Source organism: Bufo gargarizans, chromosome 4 (assembly GCF_014858855.1).
Source record: "Bufo gargarizans isolate SCDJY-AF-19 chromosome 4, ASM1485885v1, whole genome shotgun sequence".
Classification (NCBI taxonomy): domain Eukaryota; kingdom Metazoa; phylum Chordata; class Amphibia; order Anura; family Bufonidae; genus Bufo; species Bufo gargarizans.
This window is the reverse complement of record NC_058083.1, coordinates 348,810,516-348,832,831: the sequence shown is the minus strand read 5'-3', so window position 1 is coordinate 348,832,831 and position 22,316 is coordinate 348,810,516. Positions and strand designations below refer to the sequence as shown.

At 43.3% G+C, this 22,316-nt stretch overlaps 1 protein-coding gene across 1 annotated transcript in view; it reads right to left on the bottom strand.

The window, feature by feature from the left end:
• QPCT (glutaminyl-peptide cyclotransferase) overlaps positions 1-22,316 on the bottom strand; it is a 341,372-nt gene that overhangs the window by 107,262 nt on the left and 211,794 nt on the right. The window contains exon 6 of the mRNA XM_044292305.1: positions 1,719-1,835. Within this exon, the coding sequence (XP_044148240.1) occupies positions 1,719-1,835 (117 nt within the window). The remainder of the gene's footprint in view (positions 1-1,718; positions 1,836-22,316) is intronic.

The following is a 22,316-nucleotide window of genomic DNA, read 5'->3' as shown; positions in this document are numbered from 1 at the left end:
TATTTTATAGACATACTTGTATTTTATAGACATCTTCCATAGACTGCACAGTACTACATAGCTTAGTGTCATCTACAAAAATAGAAATGGTGCTATTAATCCCGTCTTCGATATCATTAATATAAAAAAAATATTTAACTTTATTTTAAAGTATGCCATATAAAATCAATCCTCATAATCCATATAACAATATTTCTCAAGCAATAACAGTTACCAAAATGTAAACAAAGGATTACAATCAACTTCATTAAGTACAACCTTAAAACCCATTTATACCCTACCCCTCCCAGCCAAGGAATCCATACCCACCCCCATTGTCTTGCGAGCCAGCAGAAAGGCCACAATTGGTTCCTTTGTTCTAACTGGGTTCTGTATTTTCAGAGTTCCACTTGGCTGAATTTCCCTTCTGTCAGATTAGACTTGCCATCAGGTGCTGATTCTAGATGGTGGGAATTATTCAATCAAGTGGGCATGTTCATACTAGTGTATAAAATCGAGGTTTTTAAGTCTATTTGTTTATCTTGATGAAGGGCTAAGATGTTATAGCCCGAAACGCGTCACAGAAAAGTGTCCTATTTGATGTCGGATTTTATGGAAATCGATTAAAGCATATTTATTAAGAGGAGCTGTATTTTCGTTCTCTTCAGTGACTAACCTCCCCCCCCCCCCTTTACCATTATTTAGGAGACTGCTCAGAACCTTTTTTTTTTTAGCATTTATATATTTAAAGAATTTTTGGATATTTGTTTTGCTCTCTTATGCCACCTGCTGTATTTGTATTTTTGCTAATTTTATCTCCATTTTACAGATTTTATTAAGCCCTTTGTAAACTTCAAAGGTTGCAGCTGAAATGCTGCCCTCAACCCAGGGAAATTAGCCTTTTTAAAAAAAAAATGTTTTTGCTCTGCCTGACAGAGTTTGCTTCTTATAGTTTAGGGAGCATATAATTATATTGTGGTCACTATTACCTAGTTTCTCCTCGAACAGCAACACTTCCAACAACCTCTGCGTCATTAGAAATGACCAGATCAAACGGAGCATTGCCCCTAGTGGAAGCTTCTACAAACTGGCCCATAAAGTGGTCCTGCAGCAAGTTGAGGAATCTTCTCCCTTTGTGGTTAAGGCAGAACCATGTCCCCAGTAAATGTCTGGGAAGTTAAAATCTCCCATTATAACCATTGTACCAGCCTGTGCAGCCCGCTCTATTTGGTTATACAGTTGAGCTTCTATCTCCTCTGTGATGTTAGGGGGTCAATAGATTACACCAAGTATTTTTTCAGTGTTTATATCCCTTTGAAATTCCACCCATAAGGTTTCAACATCCTCACCATCTGCACCCACAATTGCCTCTTTCACACTTGTCTTCAGATCACTCCTCACATACAGACAAACACCACCACCTTTTCTATTGACCCTGTCTTTCCTAAATATTGTAAAACCCTCAATAGTAACAGCCCAGACATGTGAAGAGTCCAACCATGTCTCAGCCACACCAACTACATTTATGTGTTCTTCTAGTATCATAGCCTCCCTCATTTTACTAACTAGACTTCTGGCATTTGTAAAAATACATTTTAAATTACCATTACCTGTAAAGAAAAGAAAATATTACGATTAGCAAGTAAAATGAAACCTGCAGATCGTTTGGAAGGAATGGGACACAAACGAAAATCACAAACACAAACGAAAATCTACATTGTAACTGCATTTTGTCTTACCTCTTTGTAAAAATGGAACATGATCATCATCGACTTGTCTAGCTCGCAAACTACTTAGAAAATATTCAATTTCAGAGGGATGATTTTTCAGTAGTCCAAGATTATGAAGTCTTCTTTCTGATTAAAAAAAAATCCAACCAAAGCAACTATTAATTTCAACTCACTATAACTGAGGCTCTCCCCCCCCCCCCCCCCCCCCCCATTAGAAACAGTTACTAGAGCAGGCAGGAGATGGAGGGACACTTGATTCTACATTTCTAGGACCTTTGATTATAATCACTATTGCTATGGGACAGACCCAGATCTTAGCCATTATTACATTGTTGTCCAACCTAACAGAAACAGCTGGTCCCTATGCCATAGACAGTAGAGAGGGAAAAACACTGTTCCACATGTTCTGGCGATTCACTGTGATCCACCACCTTCCATTTGTCCCCACTGCTCAGCCTGTCATTACCCTAGCTCTGGCTTTATCAGTCAGCATTAAAACCAGGGTGCATAGATGGTGATGTGCATGGAGACTTCTGTACTAGTGTCTTGTTCTTGAACTGATGCAGCATCCAAATATTATTTTCTTTATGCAATGTGAGCTGTCTGTGCAAGGGGTCAGCATCAGTAATTTCTGTGAATGCAGTGTTAATATAGCTCTGCTTATAGTATCTATTGTTACCCATGCCATCTCAGCAGCAGACAGTGCTGATGGTAAATAGTGTCATTTGCCACATTATCATTTTGCTGAATTCAGGCAGCCACACACTGCCCCCCCACCTCACCTATCAAAAAGTACTGGTGGTCAAAGTCATCTATTTCATTGCAGCAGCCATGAGTCTGTACGCTCCAGAACTCAACCGAACTAAATTAAGCGGTGTATAATGCAAGTGGTGTCGAATTCAATTAAGTAATTATCTTCATAGTTAATTGTATTCTGACACTAATCTCCCACAAATCAGCAGTAAAATGCACTGAGAGGACTCCTGAGCACACGCACATAACAAAGAGAGCTCAAAGAGGAATCTTCTCAATGCATTTTACTGCAGGTTTGTGGGAGCACAGTGTCAGGATGAAGATAAAAATTACATAACCGCACTTGGCATGATTTACACGATTCACCGCTTACTCTAGTTTGGAGGGGTGTTTCAGAACTGACAGATTTACAATGGCTTGTTTTGGCCGGTGTACATAAAAAAAATAATTCCTTGTTTTTTATATTTTTGTTACCTTAGTTTTTTTGGTTACTGTAGGCCCCAAAACATTGGGAAATGCACCCACCTTGTGGGTACATCGCATATGAGGCGGTGAGCGGGAAGGCTGAAGTTACGCTGCAGCACAGACAGGCGAGCAGCAGAGAGGTGAGAACGCCGAAAGACGGCCCTCACTTTCTGCAGCAGCTCTGACATATTTTTCAGGAACCTTGGTACATGCACCAGGCAAAGTAGAGGTGTCAAAACGGTTAGACCCAGAACTGCCACCAGGCCGGGCTTGAGGCTCATTGGTCTGTTGTTCTATGCCCGCCCACAGCTCCTGCATGGTGTGGGGTCAGAACAGCCTGCTATCATTTCCTCCTGACTGTGCTGAAGTTGGTGGTGCGCTGACGTGATGAGGAATAGTGATGTCCCGAACTATTCGCCGGCGAACAGTTCCCGGCGAACATAGCTTGTTCGCGTTTGCCGTGGCGGGCGAACTTATTCGATGTTCGGTCCGCCCCCTATACATCATCATTGAGTAAACTTTGACCCTGTACCTCACAGTCAGCAGACACATTCCAGCCAATCAGCAGCAGACCCTCCCTGCCAGACCCTCCCACCTCCTGGACAGCATCCATTTTAGATTCATTCGGAAGCTGCATTCTCAGTGAGAGGAGGGACAGTGCTGCTGCTGATTCAATAGGGAAAGCGTTAGCTAGGGCAGTGTTCTGTGCCCACAGACTCATTTGCTGTTGTAAGGACAGCGTCCTGACAGCACCCCAAAAAGCCCTTTTCAGGGCTGGTACATCAGTCTGCTATTTTTTTTATTATATATATATATATATATTGCAGTTGCCTGGCTGCCCGTGTGTGAGAGGCTGCAGGCTCAGTCACAGCACTGTGTGCACACCATTTATACAGGGTGTGACAGAAAATACCTCGCAGATAAAAAATAATTATATTTAATATTTTTCTGTGATATAATCACATTTGCAAGCCCGTGTGTTTCAGACCCACACAGACTGTATTGTGGCCACTGGCTAGTGGCTATGCCTCCACTCATACCGTTACAGGGTGTCACTAATTCAAATACCTTGCAGATAAAAAAAATTCTATTTAATATTTTTCTGTGATATAATCACAGTTGCAAGCCTGTGTGTGTCAGGCCCACACAGACTGTATTGTGGCCGCTGGCTAGTGGCTAGGCCTCCACTCATACCGTTACAGGGTGTCACTCACTCAAATAACTTGCAAATAAAAAAAATAATATTTAATATTTTTCAGTGATATAATCACAATTGCAAGCCAGTGTATGTCAGGCCCACACAGACTGTATTATGGCCACTGGCTAGTGGCTAGGCCTCCACTCATACCGTTACAGGGTGTCACTCACTCAAATACCTTGCAAATAAAAAAAATTATATTTAATATTTTTTCAGTGATATAATCACAGTTGCAAGCCCGTGTGTGTCAGGCCCACACAGACTGTATTATGGCCACTGGCTAGGCTTCCACTCATACTGTTACAGGGTGTCACTCACTCAAATAACTTGCAAATAAAAAAAAAATCTATTTAATATTTTTCAGTGATATAACCACAGTTGCAAGCCCGTGTGTGTCAGGCCCACACAGACTGTATTATGGCCACTGGCTAGTGGCTAGGCCTCCACTCATACCGTTACAGGGTGTCACTCACTCAAATACCTTGCAAATAAAAATAATTATATTTAATATTTTTCAGTGATATAATCACAGTTGCAAGCCCGTGTGTGTCAGGCCCACACAGACTGTATTATGGCCACTGGCTAGTGGCTAGGCCTCCACTCATACTGTTACAGGGTGTCACTCACTCAAATACCTTGCAAATAAAAAAAAAATTATATTTAATATTTTTCAGTGATATAATCACAGTTGCAAGCCTGTGTGTGTCAGGCCCACACAGACTGTATTGTGGCCACTGGCTAGTGGCTAGGCCTCCACTCATACTGTTACAGGGTGTCGCTCACTCAAATACCTTGCAAATAAAAATAATTATATTTAAATATTTTTCGGGAATATAATCACAGTTGCAAGCCAGTGTGTGTCAGGCCCACACAGACTGTATTGTGGCCACTGGCTAGTCCTCCACTCATACCGTTACAGGGTATCACTCCCTCAAATACCTTGCAAATAAATAAAACAATTATATTTAATATTTTTCTGTGATATAATCACAGTTGCAAGCCAGTGTGTGTCAGGCCCACACAGACTGTATTGTGGCCACTGGCTAGTCCTCCACTCATACCGTTACAGGGTATCACTCCCTCAAATACCTTGCAAATAAATAAAACTATTATATTTAATATTTTTCAGTGATATAATCACAGTTGCAAGCCAGTGTGTGTCAGGCCCACACAGACTGTATTGTGGCCACTGGCTAGTCCTCCACTCATACCGTTACAGGGTATCACTCCCTCAAATACCTTGCAAATAAATAAAACAATTATATTTAATATTTTTCAGTGATATAATCACAGTTGCAAGCCAGTGTGTGTCAGGCCCACACAGACTGTATTGTGGCCACTGGCTAGTGGCTAGGCCTCGACTCATACCGTTACAGGGTGTCACTCACTCAAATACCTTGCAAATAAAAAAAATTATATTTAAAATTTTTCTGTGATATAATCACAGTTGCAAGCCCGTGTGTATCACCTACACTGCGCATTGGGTCAACCTGCTGACGGCTGCCAAGCATGGAATACGTGGCTCTGCAGCGGAGTTAGTGACACCGCCACGACTTGCAGGCAGGCCTACTGCCACCTCCTCTACTCCTCCTACTCCATCTTCTTCCATAACCTCCTCGGCTGAGTCCTCTTCTGCTGCGGCGTCTGGCTGCACATCAACTGAATCCCCTCAGCTCCAATTCCACATCCCGGATACAACAGTGTCACGCTGTCTTGGGGTTGATTTGCCTGAAAGCAGAGAGCCACACCGGACCAGCACTCCTGTCCGCCCTGAACGCACAGGTGGATCAGTGGCTGACCCCGCACCAACTGGAGATTGGCAAAGTGGTGTGTGATAATGTAAGCAATTTGTTGGCGGCATTTAATTTGGGCAAGTTGTCACATGTGCCGTGCATGGCACATGTGTTGAATCTCATCGTACAACGCTTTGTGTCTAAGTACCCAGGCTTACAGGACGTCCTCAAGCAGGCCAGGAAGGTGTGTGGCCATTTCAGGCGTTCCTACACAGCCATGGCGACCTTTTCAGACATTCAGCGCAGAAACAACATGCCAGTGAGGTGCTTGATTTGCGACAGCCCGACATGTTGGAATTCAACACTCCTAATGTTCGACCGCCTGCTCCAACAAGAAAAAGCCGTCAACGAGTATTTGTATGACCGGGGTGCTAGGACAGCCTCTGCGGAGCTGGGAATTTTTTTGCCACGTTACTGGATGCTCATGCGCAATGCCTGTAGGCTCATGCGTCCTTTTGAGGAGGTGACAATTTGTTTTCTTCCTGGAGCGTGCCCTGCGAAGAGTGCTGGATTAGGCTGTAGATGAGCGTGAAGAGGAAGAGTTGTGGTCACCATCACCACCAGAAACAGCCTTGTCATCATCGCTTGCCGGACCTGCGGCAACGCTGGAAGAGGAGTATGAGGAAGAGGAGTCAGAGGAGGAACTTGGGACCCGTGGTGTTGTACGTGGCTGGGGGGAAGAACAGACCGTCAATGACATCAGTGAGGACGAGGAACGGGAAATGAGTAGCTCGGCATCCAACCTTGTGCAAATGGGGTGTTTCATGCTGTCATGTCTGTTGAGGGACCCTCGTATAAAAAAGATGAAGGAGAACGACCTGTACTGGGTGGCCACGCTACTCAGAAAGTGGCGGAAATGTTACCAAATTACCAAAAGTCAGAAAGGATGCAGCAGTTCAAAACCAAACTAAAAAATATGCTTTACACAGCTTATAAGGGGGATGTCACAGCACAACGGGAATCTAACAGGGGAAGCGGTGAAAGTAATGCTCCTCTTACCACGACCACGGTGGCAAGGACAGGACGCTTTACATATTTGTTGTTGATGGAGGACATGCGGAGCTTTTTCAGTCCTACGCATCGCCACAGCCCTTCGGGATCCAGCCTTAGAGAACGACTCGACCGACAGGTAGCAGACTACCTCGCCTTAACTGCAGATATCGACACTCTGAGGAGCGATGAACCCCTTGACTACTGAGTGTGCAGGCTTGACCTGTGGCCTGAACTATCCCAGTTTGCGATAGAACTTCTGGCCTGCCCCGCTTCAAGTGTCCTGTCAGAAAGGACCTTCAGTGCAGCAGGAGGCATTGTCACTGACAAAAGAAGTCGCCTCGGTCAAAAAACTGTTGATTACCTCACCTTCATTAAGATGAATGAGGCATGGATCCCGAAGGGACTGACAGTGGGGGAAACGTTTGACTAACAAAAGGCCTGATGACATGCCTTGGCCTCAAAATGGTCCCCACGCTGCTGTATTTAATGTCTGCATACCGGATGACTTTCGTGAATTCTCCGCCACCAACTAGGGTTCAAGGCGCAATGTTTTAGTCACCTTTCTGCCTTGAAAACATCAATTTTCCCAGCCGCTGCTACAACAGCGGCTGCAACAATAACATTATTTTTCTGGCATGTGTACATGCCTCATTTTCCTGGCCTCTGGTGCTGCGGTGTGGCTGCAAAAAAAAAAGGCACATACAAGTGTCAATTCCCCTTCGTGATCATTACCTTGTTGTGGTGAAGGGGCTTGCGTATCACAATGAAGCGATTATCACCTCTATGAGTGTGTTGGCAATGTTGCCACACCCTAGATCAGGGGTGGCCAACCTTACAGACACAAAGAGCCAGAAAAAAAAATCGTATGACTGCCAGGAGCCACAAGCTATCCTTTTACACAAATATGCGTGCACACGACAGTATTACTGCAGTTGAGTTATCAAACATTTAAAAGTGCATTTAAACCACCTTTCCTACCTGTAGTGTAAACAGCTTTAGTGAGAATTCTGGCAATCTTTGTTTTTCACAATGTGTTTCAAGATTGCTCAGATGACACCCTTATGCTCAGATGACGCCGCATGCTCAGATGACCGCCTTATTATCAGATGACCACCCCATGCTCAGATGACTGCTTTATTATCAGATGACCGCCCCATGCACAGATGACCGCCCCATGCACAGATGACCGCCCCATGCTCAGATGACCGCCCCATGCTCAGATGACCGCCCCATGCTCAGATGACCGCCCCATGCTCAGATGACCGCCCCATGCTCAGATGACCACCCCATGCTCAGATGACCGCCTTATTATCAGATGACCGCCCCATGTACAGATGACCGCCCCATGTACAGATGACCGCCCCATGTACAGATGACCGCCCCATGCTCAGATGACCGCCCCATGCTCAGATGACCGCCCCATGTACAGATGACCGCCCCATGTACAGATGACCGCCCCATGCTCAAATGACCGCCCCATGCTCAGATGATCGCCCCATGCTCAGATGATCGCCCTCATGCTCAGATGACCGCCCCATGCTCAGATGACACCCCATGCTCAGATGACCGCCCCATGCTCAGATGCTCAGGGGTGATTTGACATAGGGGAGATGTGAGCATGGGGTGTCAGATTGTTCGTGTCTTATATGAGCACTGGTGAGGCTTATTTTGTGGGTCTGATGAGGATTTGGGGGTCTTATCTGAGCTCATACTACCCCCATGTCAGATAAGACCCCCAGATCAGTACTTTAATAAAATAAAACTGTGTAGGAGGCTTATCCTACCTCTGCTGCCGCTGCTCTGAAGACTGTGGCGCCCTCTCCACAGTGACCCGACGTGCACAGCGTCAGGTCAGAGCGCGGGCCTTCACGTATTAAGGGGGGGGGGCACTGCGCCACCAATGACATGTCAATTAACTGCCGCGGATCTCAGCTATAGAGGTCGGGTGCGGGCTAAATTATTCTGCAGCCAGCACCCGCCTCCTGTATTTGAATAAATGAGTGAGTTACCTTCATTGGTGGCGCAGTGGCCACAGCCCCTCCCCTCCTCTTTCCCTCTGTATTCTTATTGGTGGCAGCGGCAGCTGCACAGGGGGTAGGGCAGACTGCTTTCTTCTTCCTTCTCCCCTGTGCTGCTAATATTTTGATCCCCGCTCCCCTGCGAGCCGCATATGTAAACGAGAGCGCGCTCCTCTGAGAGCCGCAGGTGAAGGTGCAAGGAGCCGCATGCGGCTCGCGAGCCGCGGGTTGGCCACCCCTGCCCTAGATGATAAGGCCGTTGCTTCATTATGATCAGACCAAAAGCGACCGGCTGGATAATTTTTCATAGAAAAAACATAAATTTATTTTTATTTTTTTAAGTTGTATGGATTTTTAATACATAAAAAAAAAAATCATAATAAAGTCTCTTAATAGTTTATTAGAAATAATGCAGACAATTAAAAAAATCCCCATCAATTCCAATACAAAGCAAGTACAGAGCTCAGAACTAAATTATTTCAGGATGTCTTAATGGTTTGTTAATTCGACAATGGTTAATCAATTCGACACACGTCCCCGGATAGGGGATGTAACAGGGATTAAACTGATAGGAATAGTACTAGTTAAGACACCACTCATATAGGGTGTCACAGCACATTGCTCCGTGCACGCGCAGTGCCCCAAGTTGGGAGTCAGAGGACTGACCAAGCTGCTTTTTCCATCTCCCGGTTCCTAAAATCAGTTCAGTTTGGTGTATCAGAGTTTGGTCTGTCACTGTGAAGGCAGTCGAAGGTACCTGGCCAAATTTTTTTTTCACAAAAGGCAATCCCCGATATGGGACGTAACAGGGATTAAACTGATGAGAATAGTACTACAGAAAATACCTCTCATATCGGGTGTGACAGTAAATTGCACGGCGCAGACGCAGTGACCGTGGCGTTGATTCAAACAAAGGAGAGGGAGCGAGCGTTTTTTTAACCATCTCCCCGTTCGAAAAATCTATTTAATAAATGGATCCCAGATTGGGGACCATACAGGGATTAAACTGATGAGAATAGTACTACAGAAAATACCACTCATATTGGGTGTGACAGTAAATTTAATGGCGCAGACGCAGTGACCGTGGCGTGGATTCAAACAAAGGGGAGGGAGCCCGCCTTCTTTTAACCATCTCCCCGTTCGAAAAATCAACTTAATAAATGGATCCCAGATTGGGGACCATACAGGGATTAAACTGATGAGAATAGTACTACAGGAAATACCACTCATATCGGGTGTGACAGTAAATTGCATGGCGCAGTGACCGTGGCGTGGATTCAAACAAAGGGGAGGGAGCCAGCGTTTTTTTAACCATCTCCCCGTTCGAAAAATCAATTCAATTCACCTTTCGGGGACCCTTGGTGTAGTACGTGGCTGGGTGGAGGAAGAAACCTTCAATGACATCAACGGGACATGGCTAGCTTGGTATCCAATCTTGTGCAAGTGGGAAGTTTGCAGTTGGGCAAATAGACTGTTTGTGGTTGTTTGCGGTGCATTAAAAGGGGAGTTTGGTCTGTCAATGTCTGTGAAGCGGGCGTAACCCTTACACTACCTGATCGATACAACATCATACCTGATCGTATACACACACTGGATGTTTTACACTACGTTGTTCAAAAAAATTTAGGATTCTTAGTTGATTTATGCCCTTTATGGATTAAAATCCAACTCTGCGTCAACTATGTAATTTTCCATGGGAGTTTTGCCATGGATCCCCCTCTGGCATGCCACAGTCCAGGTGTTAGTCCCCTTGAAACAACTTTTCCATCACTACTGTGGCTAGAAAGAGTCCCTGTGGGTTTTAAAATTCGCCTGCCTATTGAAGTCAATGGCGGTTCGCCCGTTCGCGAACATTTGCTGAAATTCGCGTTTACCGTTCGCGAACGGAAAATTTTATGTTTGCGACATCTCTAGACACTTTATGTGGTGATAACTTTAAAACGCTTTTACTTATCCAGGCCATTCTGAGACAATTTTCTCGTCACATATTGTACTTCATGACAGTGGTAAATTTTAGTAATTTTTTTTATTTTTATTAATAAAAAATACAAAATTTACCCCAAAAATTAAAAAATTAGAAAATTTCCAAATTTCAATTTCTCTACTTTTATAATAGATAGTAATACCTCCAAAAACAGTTATTACTTTACATTCTCTATATGTCTACTTCATGTTTGGATCATTTAGAAAATTACATTTTATTTTTTGGGGATGTTAGAAGGCTTAGAAGTATAGAAGCAAATCTTAAAATTTTTAAGAACATTTAAACCCTCAATTTTTTCAGGACCAGTTCAGTTACGAAGTCACTTTCTGGGGCTTACATATTAGAAACCACATATAAATCACCCCATTTTAAAAACGACCCCCCTCATGATATTATAAACTTTGTTAATCCCACGAAAATGGGAATGAAATTTCAAAATTCCACTTTTTTTTTAGCAGATTTTAAATTTGAATTCAAATCTATTTTTTCTGCAACACATCAAGGGTTAACAGCCAAATAAAGCTCAAAATCTATTACCCTGAATCTGAATCCCTGAATTCAAAAACTGATGTATAGGCGCACTGCAGGCTTCAGAGTGAAAGGAGCATCATATGACTTTTGGAGAACGGATTTAGCTGAAATGATAATTGGGAGCTATGTCGCATATGAAGACACCCTGAGGTGGAACTAGAGTGGAAACCCCCAAAAAGTTACCCCATTTCGTAAACTACATCCCTCAAGGAATATTTCAAGGTGTGTAGTGAGCATTTAGACCCATCGAGCGTTTCACAGAATTAGGAAACGCTTGGCTGTGAAAATAAAAAATGACAATTTTTTTCAGAAAAAGTTGCTTTACAGCCACATTTTTCACTTTCACAAGGGGTAACAGGACAAAATACACGCCACATTTTGTTCCCCATTTCCTCCCGAATATATGAACACCCCATATGTGCTCAGAAATTGATGCATGGCCGCACGCCAGGCTTCAGAGTGGAAGGAGCACCATATGGCGGATAGGAGAGAGGATTTAGATGTAATGGTAATTGGGAGCTATGTCACATATGAAGACACCCTGAGGTGGCCCTAGAGAGGAAACCCACAAAAAGTGACCCCATTCCGGAAACTGCACCCCTTAAGGAATATTTCAAGGTGTGTAGTGAGCACTTAGATCCATCGAGCGTTTCACAGAATTAGGAAACGCTTGGCTGTGAAAATAAAAAATTACAATAGTTTCCAGAAAAAGTTGCTTTACACCCACATTTTTCACTTTCACAAGGGGTAACAGGACAAAATGCACCCAACATTTTGTTTCCCATTTCCCCCCAAAAACGCCAACACCACATATGTGCTCCAAAAATTATGTATGGCCGCACGCCAGGCTTCAGAGTGGAAGGAGCACCATATGGCGGTTAGGAGAGAAAATGTAGCTGCAATGGTAATTGGGAGCTATGTCGCATATGAAGACACCCTGAGGTGGCCCTAGAGTGGAAACCCACAAAAAGTTACCCCATTCCGGAAACTACACCCCTCAAGGAATATTTCAAGGTGTGTAGTGAGCACTTAGACCCATCGAGCGTTTCACAGAATTAGGAAACGCTTGGCTGTGAAAATAAAAAATTACAATATTTTCCAGAAAAAGTTGCTTTACACCCACATTTTTCACTTTCACAAGGGGTAACAGGACAAAATGCACCCCACATTTTGTTCCCCATTTACTCCCGAATACACTAACACCCCATATGTGCTCCAAAAATTATGTATGGCCGCACGGCAGGCTTCAGTGTGGAAGGAGCACCATATGGCGGTTAGGAGAGAGGATTTAGCTGCAATGGTAATTGGGAGCTATGTCGCATATGAAGACACCCTGAGGTGGCCCTAGAGTGGAAACCCCCCAAAAGTTACCTCATTCCAGAAACTACACTCCTCAAGCAATATTTCAAGATGTGTTGTGAGCACTTAGGCCCATCGGGAGTATCACAAAATTAAGAAACGCTTGGCTGTGAAAATAAAAAATGACAATATTTTCCAGAAAAAGTTGCTTTACACCCACATTTTTCACCTTCACAAGGGGTAACAGGACAAAATGCACCCCACATTTTGTTCCCCATTTACTCCCGAATACACTAACACCCCATATGTGCTCAGAAAATATGAATGGTCGCACTCCAGGCTTCAGTGTGGAAGGAGCACCATATGGCGGTTAGGAGAGAGGATTTAGCTGCAATGGTAATTGGGAGCTATGTCACATATGAAGACACCCTGAGGTGGCCCTAGAGTTGAAACCCCAAAAAAGGGACCCCATTCTGGAAACTACACCCCTCAAGGAATATTTCAAGGTGTGTAGTGAGTACTTAGACCCATCGGGCGTTTCACAGAATAAAGAAACGCTTGGCTGTGAAAATAAAAAATGACAATTTTTTCCAGAAAAAGTTGCTTTACACCCACATTTTTCACTTTTACAAGGGGTAACAGGGCAAAATGCACCCACATTTTGTTCCCCATTTACTCCCGAATACACTAACACCCCATATGTGCTCAGAAATTTATGAATGGCCGGACGTCAGGCTTCAGCGTGGAAGGAGCACCATATGAGGGTTAGGAGAGAGGATTTAGCTGCAATGGTAATTGGGAGCTATGTCACATATGAATACACCCTGAGGTGGCCCTAGAGTGGAAAGCCCCAAAAAGTAATCTCATTCCGGAAACTACACCCCTCAAAGAATATTTGAAGGTGTGTAGTGAGCACTTAGACCCATCGGTGGCTTCACAGAATTAAGAAACACTTGGCTGTGAAAATAAAAATGACCATTTTTTTCAGAAAAAGTTGCTTTAAACCCACACTTTCACAAGGGGTAACAAGACAAAATGCACCCTACATTTTGTTTCCCATTTGCCCCCGAAAATGCCAACACCACATATGTGCTCCAAAAATGATGTATGGCCGCACGCCAGGCTTCAGAGTGGAAGGAGAACCATATGGCGGATAGGAGAGAGGATTTAGCTGGAATGGTAATTGGGAGCTATGTCGCATATGAAGACACCCTGAGGTGGCCCTAGAGTGGAAACCCAAAAAAAGTGACCACATTCCGAAACTACACCCCTCAAGAAATATTGCAAAGTGTGTCATGAGCACTTAGACCCATTGGGCGGCTGTGAAAATAAAAAATTCTATTTTTTTCCAGAATTTTTCACTTTCACAAGGGGTAACAGGACAAATGGCACCCCACATTTTGTTCCCCATTTCCCCCCGAATATGGCAACACCCCATATGTGCTAAAAAAATGATGTATGGGTGCATGGCAGGGCTCTAGATACAAACAGCTAAATATGGAATTTGCTGACCTGAATTAGCAGACATGGATTTTAGGTGCCATGTTGCATTAAATACATTTCTGAGGTTCCCAGAAATAAAAAACCCCAAGAAGTTACCCCAATTTCGGAAAGAGCTTCCCAGTACGAACATTTTAAGTGGTGGAAAGGGTACTTTTGACCTAATATGTTTTTCATAGAAATGAATATGTAGTGGTTGGCAAAAAGTGGATATATAAGCTATGCGGACTAAATCAGAGGTAGAAGGTGGTAAAATTACATGGTACATCAAGGATGAAATTAATACTCCATGGATGTGTGGTAGAGTCTAAAACACTCTTGCATGCACAGGTCAGGTTTTTCAGGGCTTAAATTAGAAATATAGAGAAAAGAGTAGATTTTTTTTTTTTTACTGGATGCACGCACAAACCTACACTAACACTACCTAAAATTGATTTATATACAGTCATGTGAAAAAATTAGGACACCCTTTGAAAGCATGTGTTTTTTTGTAACATTTTTAATAAAAGGTTATTTCATCTCCGTTTCAACAATACAGAGAGATTAAAGTAATCCAACTAAACAAAGAAAACTGAAGAAAAGTCTTTTCAAGATCTTCTGTAAATGTCATTCTACAAAAATGCCTATTCTAACTGAGGAAAAAGATAGGACACCCTCACATGTATTCCCTCTTAAATTGGCTCAGATCTCACACAGGTATATCACACCAGGTGCACATAATTAGTAGATCGTTACTCTGCATGTTGAATGAGGCTTGCCCTATTTAAACCTCAGACATTTAGTTTGGTGTGCTCCTGACTGTTGAAGTGAGAGTGAGCACCATGGTGAGAGCAAAAGAGCTGTCAGAGGACTTCAGAAAAAAGATTGTAGCAGCCTATGAGTCTGGGAAGGGATTTAAAAAGATCTCAAAAGATTTTGAAATCAGCCATTCCACTGTCCGGAAGATAGTCTACAAGTGGAGGGCTTTCAAAACAACTGCCAACATGCCCAGGACTGGTCGCCCCAGCAAGTTCACCCCAAGAGCAGACCGCAAGATGCTAAAAGAGGTCTCCAAAAACCCTAAAGTGTCATCTCGAGAACTACAGCAGGCTCTGGCTACTGTTGATGTAGAAGTACATGCCTCTACAATCAGAAAGAGACTGTACAAGTTTAACTTGCATGGGAGGTGTGCAAGGAGGAAACCTTTGCTTTCCAAGAGAAACATCGAGGCCAGACTGACATTTGCCAGAGATAAAGTTGACAAAGACCAGGACTTCTGGAATAATGTTCTTTGGACAGATGAGTCCAAAATTGAATTATTTGGACACAACAGCAGAGGACATGTTTGGCGTAAACCAAACACAGCATTCCAAGAAAAGAACCTCATACCAACTGTGAAGCATGGAGGTGGAAGTGTCATGGTTTGGGGCTGCTTTGCTGCAGCAGGACCTGGTCAGCTCACCATCATAGAATCCACGATGAATTCTACTGTGTATCAGAAGGTGCTTGAAGAACATGTGAGACCATCAGTTAGAAAATTAAAGCTGAAGCGGAACTGGACCATGCAACATGACAATGACCCAAAACATACTAGTAAATCAACCAAAGATTGGCTGAAAAAGAAGAAATGGAGAGTCCTGGAATGGCCAAGTCAAAGTCCAGATTTGAATCCCATTGAGATGCTGTGGGGTGACTTGAAAAAGGGCTGTACGTGCAAGAAACCCCTCAAACATCTCACAGCTGAAAAAGTTCTGCATTGAGGAGTGGGGTAAAATTTCCTCAGACCGATGTCGAAGACTGGTAGATGGCTACAAGAACCGTCTCACTGCAGTTATTCCAGCCAAAGGAGGTAACACTCGCTATTAGGGGCAAGGGTGTCCTATCTTTTTCCTCAGTTAGAATAGGCATTTTTGTAGAATGACATTTACAGAAGATCTTGAAAAGACTTTTCTTCAGTTTTCTTTGTTTAGTTGGATTACTTTAATCTCTCTGTATTGTTGAAACGGAGATGAAATAACCTTTTATTAAAAATGTTACAAAAAACCACATGCTTTCAAAGGGTGTCCTAATTTTTTCACATGACTGTATATGTATATAGAGATTTATATATATAGATAAAACTAACTACACAAAAAAATGTAAATTAAAATGTGCACAGTAAACTGAGCAGACCGATCAGAAAAATGGATGTTTCTGATCAGCGCTCAGCAGGTGCAGGACGCACGCACGCAGATAGATATTATGTGCGTGCGAAAATCCACACTAACACTACCTAACTAAAATTGATTTCTAACACTAAAAGTACTTTTTACACCAAAAAAATAAAAAAAATTGAGCACAAAAGCGACCAGTGAAAAAAATGGTACTTGTTGGTGCTCAGGGCTGCAGAACGCACGCAAGAGGAAATTTTGTGCACTTGTGCAGACACTGCAGTATAAAAAATGTACTGCAGATACAAAATAGAACACTAGCTAAAAATGTACTTATATATATGATGCCAACTATTACTTCTAAGAAAAAAAAGAAAAAATAGGGACAGATAAAAAATATATATCTGCGCCAAAATAAAGAGCCCAGGTGCTGAGCAGTGAAGTATGGACTGATCAGCACTTGGCGTTCACAGCTCGCACACAAAAGAGCATTAAAACATTTTTTTTTAAATAAAAGTGACAAAAACCAAAACAAAATTTCATTGCAGCAGGCAAAATCGGATGGGTGGAGTGGGAGGAAGGGGGGAGAGGAGGGAGAGGGGGGATAGGGACAGGGATTAGGGGGGGTGGATTAGGGATCTGGAACTTCTGCTGCAGAAAAAAAAAAAAATCACTGCAGCAGATGTGCCAGATGTACTTCTTCTATACAGGAGCATTAAAGGCAGTGAAAGCTGTGGTAGAACCACAAATCCCAGCAGATCGAGCACAGAGAAGCACAGAACTTCTCAGCATGCAGTCATCGGCTAGAATGGCTGCATGCAGGCAGGTTCTGCCTTTCCTGTGCAGCTATAGCGCTGCCATTGGCTGGAGCATTGTACCAGCCAATCGCAACGCTGGCATGGGACCCAAAACACTGGTGTCCCCTGCCTCACCTCGGAGGTGACCAGTGATGACCAGTACAGCACAGGTCACCTTCCCCTAACCTCCCCCGACCCGCCCCGCAGCTTACATGTGCTTCCGGCGCTGCGATCAGTCATCACTGATCGGCCAATCGCAGCGCATGGAGCTGCAGGGGGGCCGAAATAGCCAATGCTGCACTTACCCGGCATAGCTGCCTGTCGGTAAAAGCAGCCATCGCGCTCAGATCCAACCTTGATTTTCCCTCAGAACCCGGCGGGCCTCGCGCCGTACATGTACGGTGCTGGTCCTTAAGTTACGTGGCGTGGGTCCTCTAAGGCTTAAATAAGTGTTTTTGAGCTATTAGTAATTTAGAGATAAGGGTTATAAGATGACCTGCACAAAGTGAGAGCATGATTTTCACAGCTAGGCAAATGTTTAAACCTCTACAAAATTGCTGAACATTTTTATCTAAGACCAATTGAAAAAATGAATTTAAGCCCACATTTAAGACCACGTACAACCATAGAATTCAGAGGGTGTACTTTGGTTTTCTCATGACAGTGTGTATGTGCTGTTGCCAGATGTAAATTTCAAGTCTACAGTACAACCTCTAAAGAGGGCCAGTAACCCCTGAAGAGGGGCTTAATAATATAAATAACTAGCAGAAGGACTCAGCTTCGCCCCTTTAACAGTGACCTCCACAGTGCTCGACCCTTTAACAGTGACCTCCACAGTGCCCACCCCTTTAACAGTGACCTCCACAGTGCCCACCTCTTTAATAGTGACCTCCACAGTGCCCGTCCCTTTAACAGTGACCTCCACAGCGCTCGCCCCTTTAATAGTGACCAACACAGTGCCCGCCTCTTTAACAGTGACCTCCACAGCGCCCGCCCTTTTAACAGTGACCAACACAGTGCCCGCCCCCTTAACAGTGACCTCAACAGCGCCCACCCCTTTAACAGTGACCTCCACAGCACCCACCCCTTTAACAGTGACCTCCACAGCGCCCGCCCCATTAACAGTGACCAACACAGTGCCCGCCTCTTTAACAGCGACCTCCTCAGCGCCTGGCCCTTTAATGGTGACCTCCACAGTGCTCGCCCCTTTAACAGTGACTTCAACAGCGCCCACCCCTTTAACAGTGACCTCCACAGCACCCGCCCCTTTAACAGTGACCTCCACAGGGCCCACGCCTTTAACCCCTTAAGGACCAGGCTCATTTTCAACTTAAGGACCAGGCCATTTTTTGCAAATCTGACTAGTGTCACTTTAAGTGCTCATAACTTTAAAACGCTTTGACTTACCCAGGCCGTTCTGAGATTGTTTTTTCGTCACATATTGTACTTCATGACACTGCTAAAATTGGGTCCAAAAAGTTAATTTTTTTGCATTAAAAAAATACAATTTTTACCAAAAATTTAGAAAAATGTGCAAATTTCAAAGTTTCAGTTTCTCTACTTCTGTAATACATAGTAATACCCACAAAAATGTTGATGACTTTACATTCCCCATATGTCTACTTCATGTTTGTAGCATTTTGGGAATGATATAAAAATTTTTGGGGATGTTACAAGGCTTAGAAGTTTAGAAGCAAATTTTGAAATTTTTCAGAAATCTTCAAAATCCCACTTTTTATGGACCAGTTCAGGTTTGAAGTCATATTGTGAGGCTTAGATAATAGAAACCTCCCAAAAATGACCCCATTCTAGAAACTACACCTCTCAAGGTATTCAAAACTGTTTTTTCAAACTTTATTAACCCTTCAGGTCTTCCACATGGGTTAATGGCAGATGGAGAAACAATTCAGAAATTTATATTTTTTGGAAAATTTTGCAATATAATCCATTTTTTCCAGGAGTAAAACAAGGGTTAACTGCCAAACAACACTCAAAATGGGTTGCCCTAATTCTGTAGTTTGCAGAAACACCCCACATGTGGTCGTAAACTATGGTTTGGCCGAACGGTAGCACATAGAAGGAGGGGAACACCATATGGGTTTTGGAAGGCAGATTTTGCAGGACTGGTTTTGTTTATACCATGTCCCATTTGAAGCCCCCTGTTGCACCCCTAGAATAGAAATTTCAAAAAAGTGACTCCATCTAAGAAAGTACACCCCTCAAGGTATTCAAAACTGGGTTTACAAACTTTGTTAACCCTTTAGGTGTTCCACAAGAGTTAATGGCAGATGGAGAAACAATTTAGAAATTTCTATTTTTGGAAAATTTTCCAATATAATCAAATTTTTCCAGGAGTAAAACAAGGGTTAACTGCCAAACAACACTCAAAATGGGTTGCCCTGATTCTGTAGTTTGCAAAAACACCCCATATGTGGTCGTAAACTACTGTTTGGCCGAACGGTAGCACATAGAAGGAGGGGAACACCATATGGGTTTTGGAAGGCAGATTTTACAGGACTGGTTTTGTTTATACCATGTCCCATTTGAAGCCCCCTGTTGCACCCCTAGAATAGAAATTTCAAAAAAGTGACTCCATCTAAGAAAGTACACCCCTCAAGGTATTCAAAACTGGGTTTACAAACTTTGTTAACCCTTTAGGTGTTTCACAAGAGTTAATGGCAGATGGAGAAACAATTTTGAAATTTCTATTTTTTGGAAATTTTTCCATTTTAACCCTTACTTTATTACTGGAAAAAATCAGTTAACAGCCAAACAAAACTCAAAATGGGTTGCCCTGATTCTGTAGTTTGCAGAAACACCTCATATGTGGTCGTAAACTACTATTTGGCTAAACGGCAGGACATAGAAGAAGGGGAACACCATATGGTTTTTGGAAGGCAGATTTTGCTGGACTGGTTTATTTACACCATGTACCCTTTCAAGCCCCCTGATGCACCCCTAGAGTAGAAATTCCATAAAAGTGACCCCATCTAGGAAACTACGGGATGAGGTGGTTGTTGTTTTGGGACTATTTTTGGGGTAAATTTGATTTTTGGTTGCTCTATATTACTCTTTTTTGAGGCAATGTAACAAAAAAATGTAATTCTAAAATTGTTTCTACATTCGCTATTTAGTTTTGTGGAACACCTAAAGGATTAACATAGTTTGTAAAGTAACTTTTGAATACCTTGAGGGGTGTAGTTTCTTACATGGGGTCACTTTTTTGGAGTTTCTAGTCTAGGCTACATCAGGGGGGGCTTCTAATGGGACATGGTGTCAAAAAAAAACTGTCCATCAAAATCTGCCTTCCAGAAACCGTATGGAGTTCCCTTCGTTCTATGCCCTGCCGTGCGGCTATATAGCCATTTACGACCACATATGGGGTGTTTCTGCAAACTACAGAATCGGGGCAATAAATATTTAGTTTTAGTTAACCCTTGCTTTATTACCGGCAAAATGGATTCAAATTGAAATTTTGCCCAAAAATGGGTGTTTTGGCACAGTTTTTATTTTATATTTTTAACACCGTTCATCCGAGGCGTTTGGTCAAAAGGGTTAGGGTTAGATGGATAGATGGAAGTTTGGAATAAAAGTACTTTTTTTTTTTTCCTAACTTACTTTTCCCTTCTTTCCCTGCCTAACGGTGCCTCTCCCTCACTGACCCTAACCTACCTGGGTGGCGATGGGTGCAGGAGGGTGATGGATGCCGATTAGGGGGACGCAGGAGCTGGTGCTGGACGATGCTTCACGGTCAGGGTGCTGGACAGGAAGAGGAGGGGAGAGAGGAGAGCAGGAAGTTTGAATCTCGCGCCTCTCTCCCCTGCCCCAATCAGCACCCTGGACAGCGGCGTTCAGCACCAGGGCCAGCATCGCCTCTCCAAATCCTCGGACTGCGATTGGTGGTGTATAATTACGCCACCGATCGCAGTCTTTTTCCGGTTCATCAGGTCACAGGACACCCGAATGGACCGGAAACGCAGAAAACCGCAGGAATGATTTCAGCCGGCATCCCGTTCCGATTAACCCCCGCGGCGCCGGAATTCCGATTTTAAGTCAGGACGTACCGGTACGTCCTGGGTCCTTAAGGACTCGGGAAATAGGGCGTACCGGTACGTCCTATGTCCTTAAGGGGTTAACTGAGCTCCACAGCGCCTGCCTCTTTAACAGTGACCAACATAGTGCCCACCTCTTTAACAGTGACCAACACAGTGCCCACCTCTTTAACAGTGACCTCCACAGCGCCTGGATTTTTAACAGTGACCTCCATAGTGCTTGCCCCTTTAACAGTGACTTCAACAGCGCCCACCCCTTTAACAGTGACCTCCACAGCACCCACCCCTTTAACCACTTCAACCCCGCTAGCTAAAACCCCCTTCATGACCAGGCCACTTTTTACACTTCTGCACTACACTACTTTCACCGTTTATCGCTCGGTCATGCAACTTACCACCCAAATGAATTTTACCTCCTTTTCTTCTCACTAATAGAGCTATCATTTGGTGGTATTTTATTGCTGCTGACATTTTTACTTTTTTTGTTATTAATCAAAATGTAACGATTTTTTGGAAAAAAAATAAAAATTTCACTTTCAGCTGTAAAATTTTGCAAAAAAAACGACATCCATATATAAATTTTTCGCTAAATTTATAGTTCTACATGTCTTTGATAAAAAAAATGGTTTGGCTAAAAGTTATAGCGTTTACAAACTATGGTACAAAAATGTGAATTTCCGCTTTTTCAAGCAGCTCTGACTTTCTGAGCACCTGTCATGTTTCCTGAGGTTCTACAATGCCCAAACAGTAGAAAAACCCCACAAATGACCCCATTTCGGAAAGTAGACACCCTAAGGTATTCGCTGATGGGCATAGTGAGTTCATAGAACTTTTTATTTTTTGTCACAAGTTAGCGGAAAATGATGATTATTTTTTTCTTTTATTTTTTTCTTACAAAGTCTCATATTCCACTAACTTGCGACAAAAAATAAAAAATTCTAGGAACTCGCCATGCCCCTCACGGAATACCTTGGGGTGTCTTCTTTCCAAAATGGGGCCACTTGTGGCGTAGTTATACTGCCCTGGCAATTTAGGGGCCCATCTGTGTGAGAAGTAGTTTGCAATCAAAATCTGTAAAAAATGACCGGTGAAATC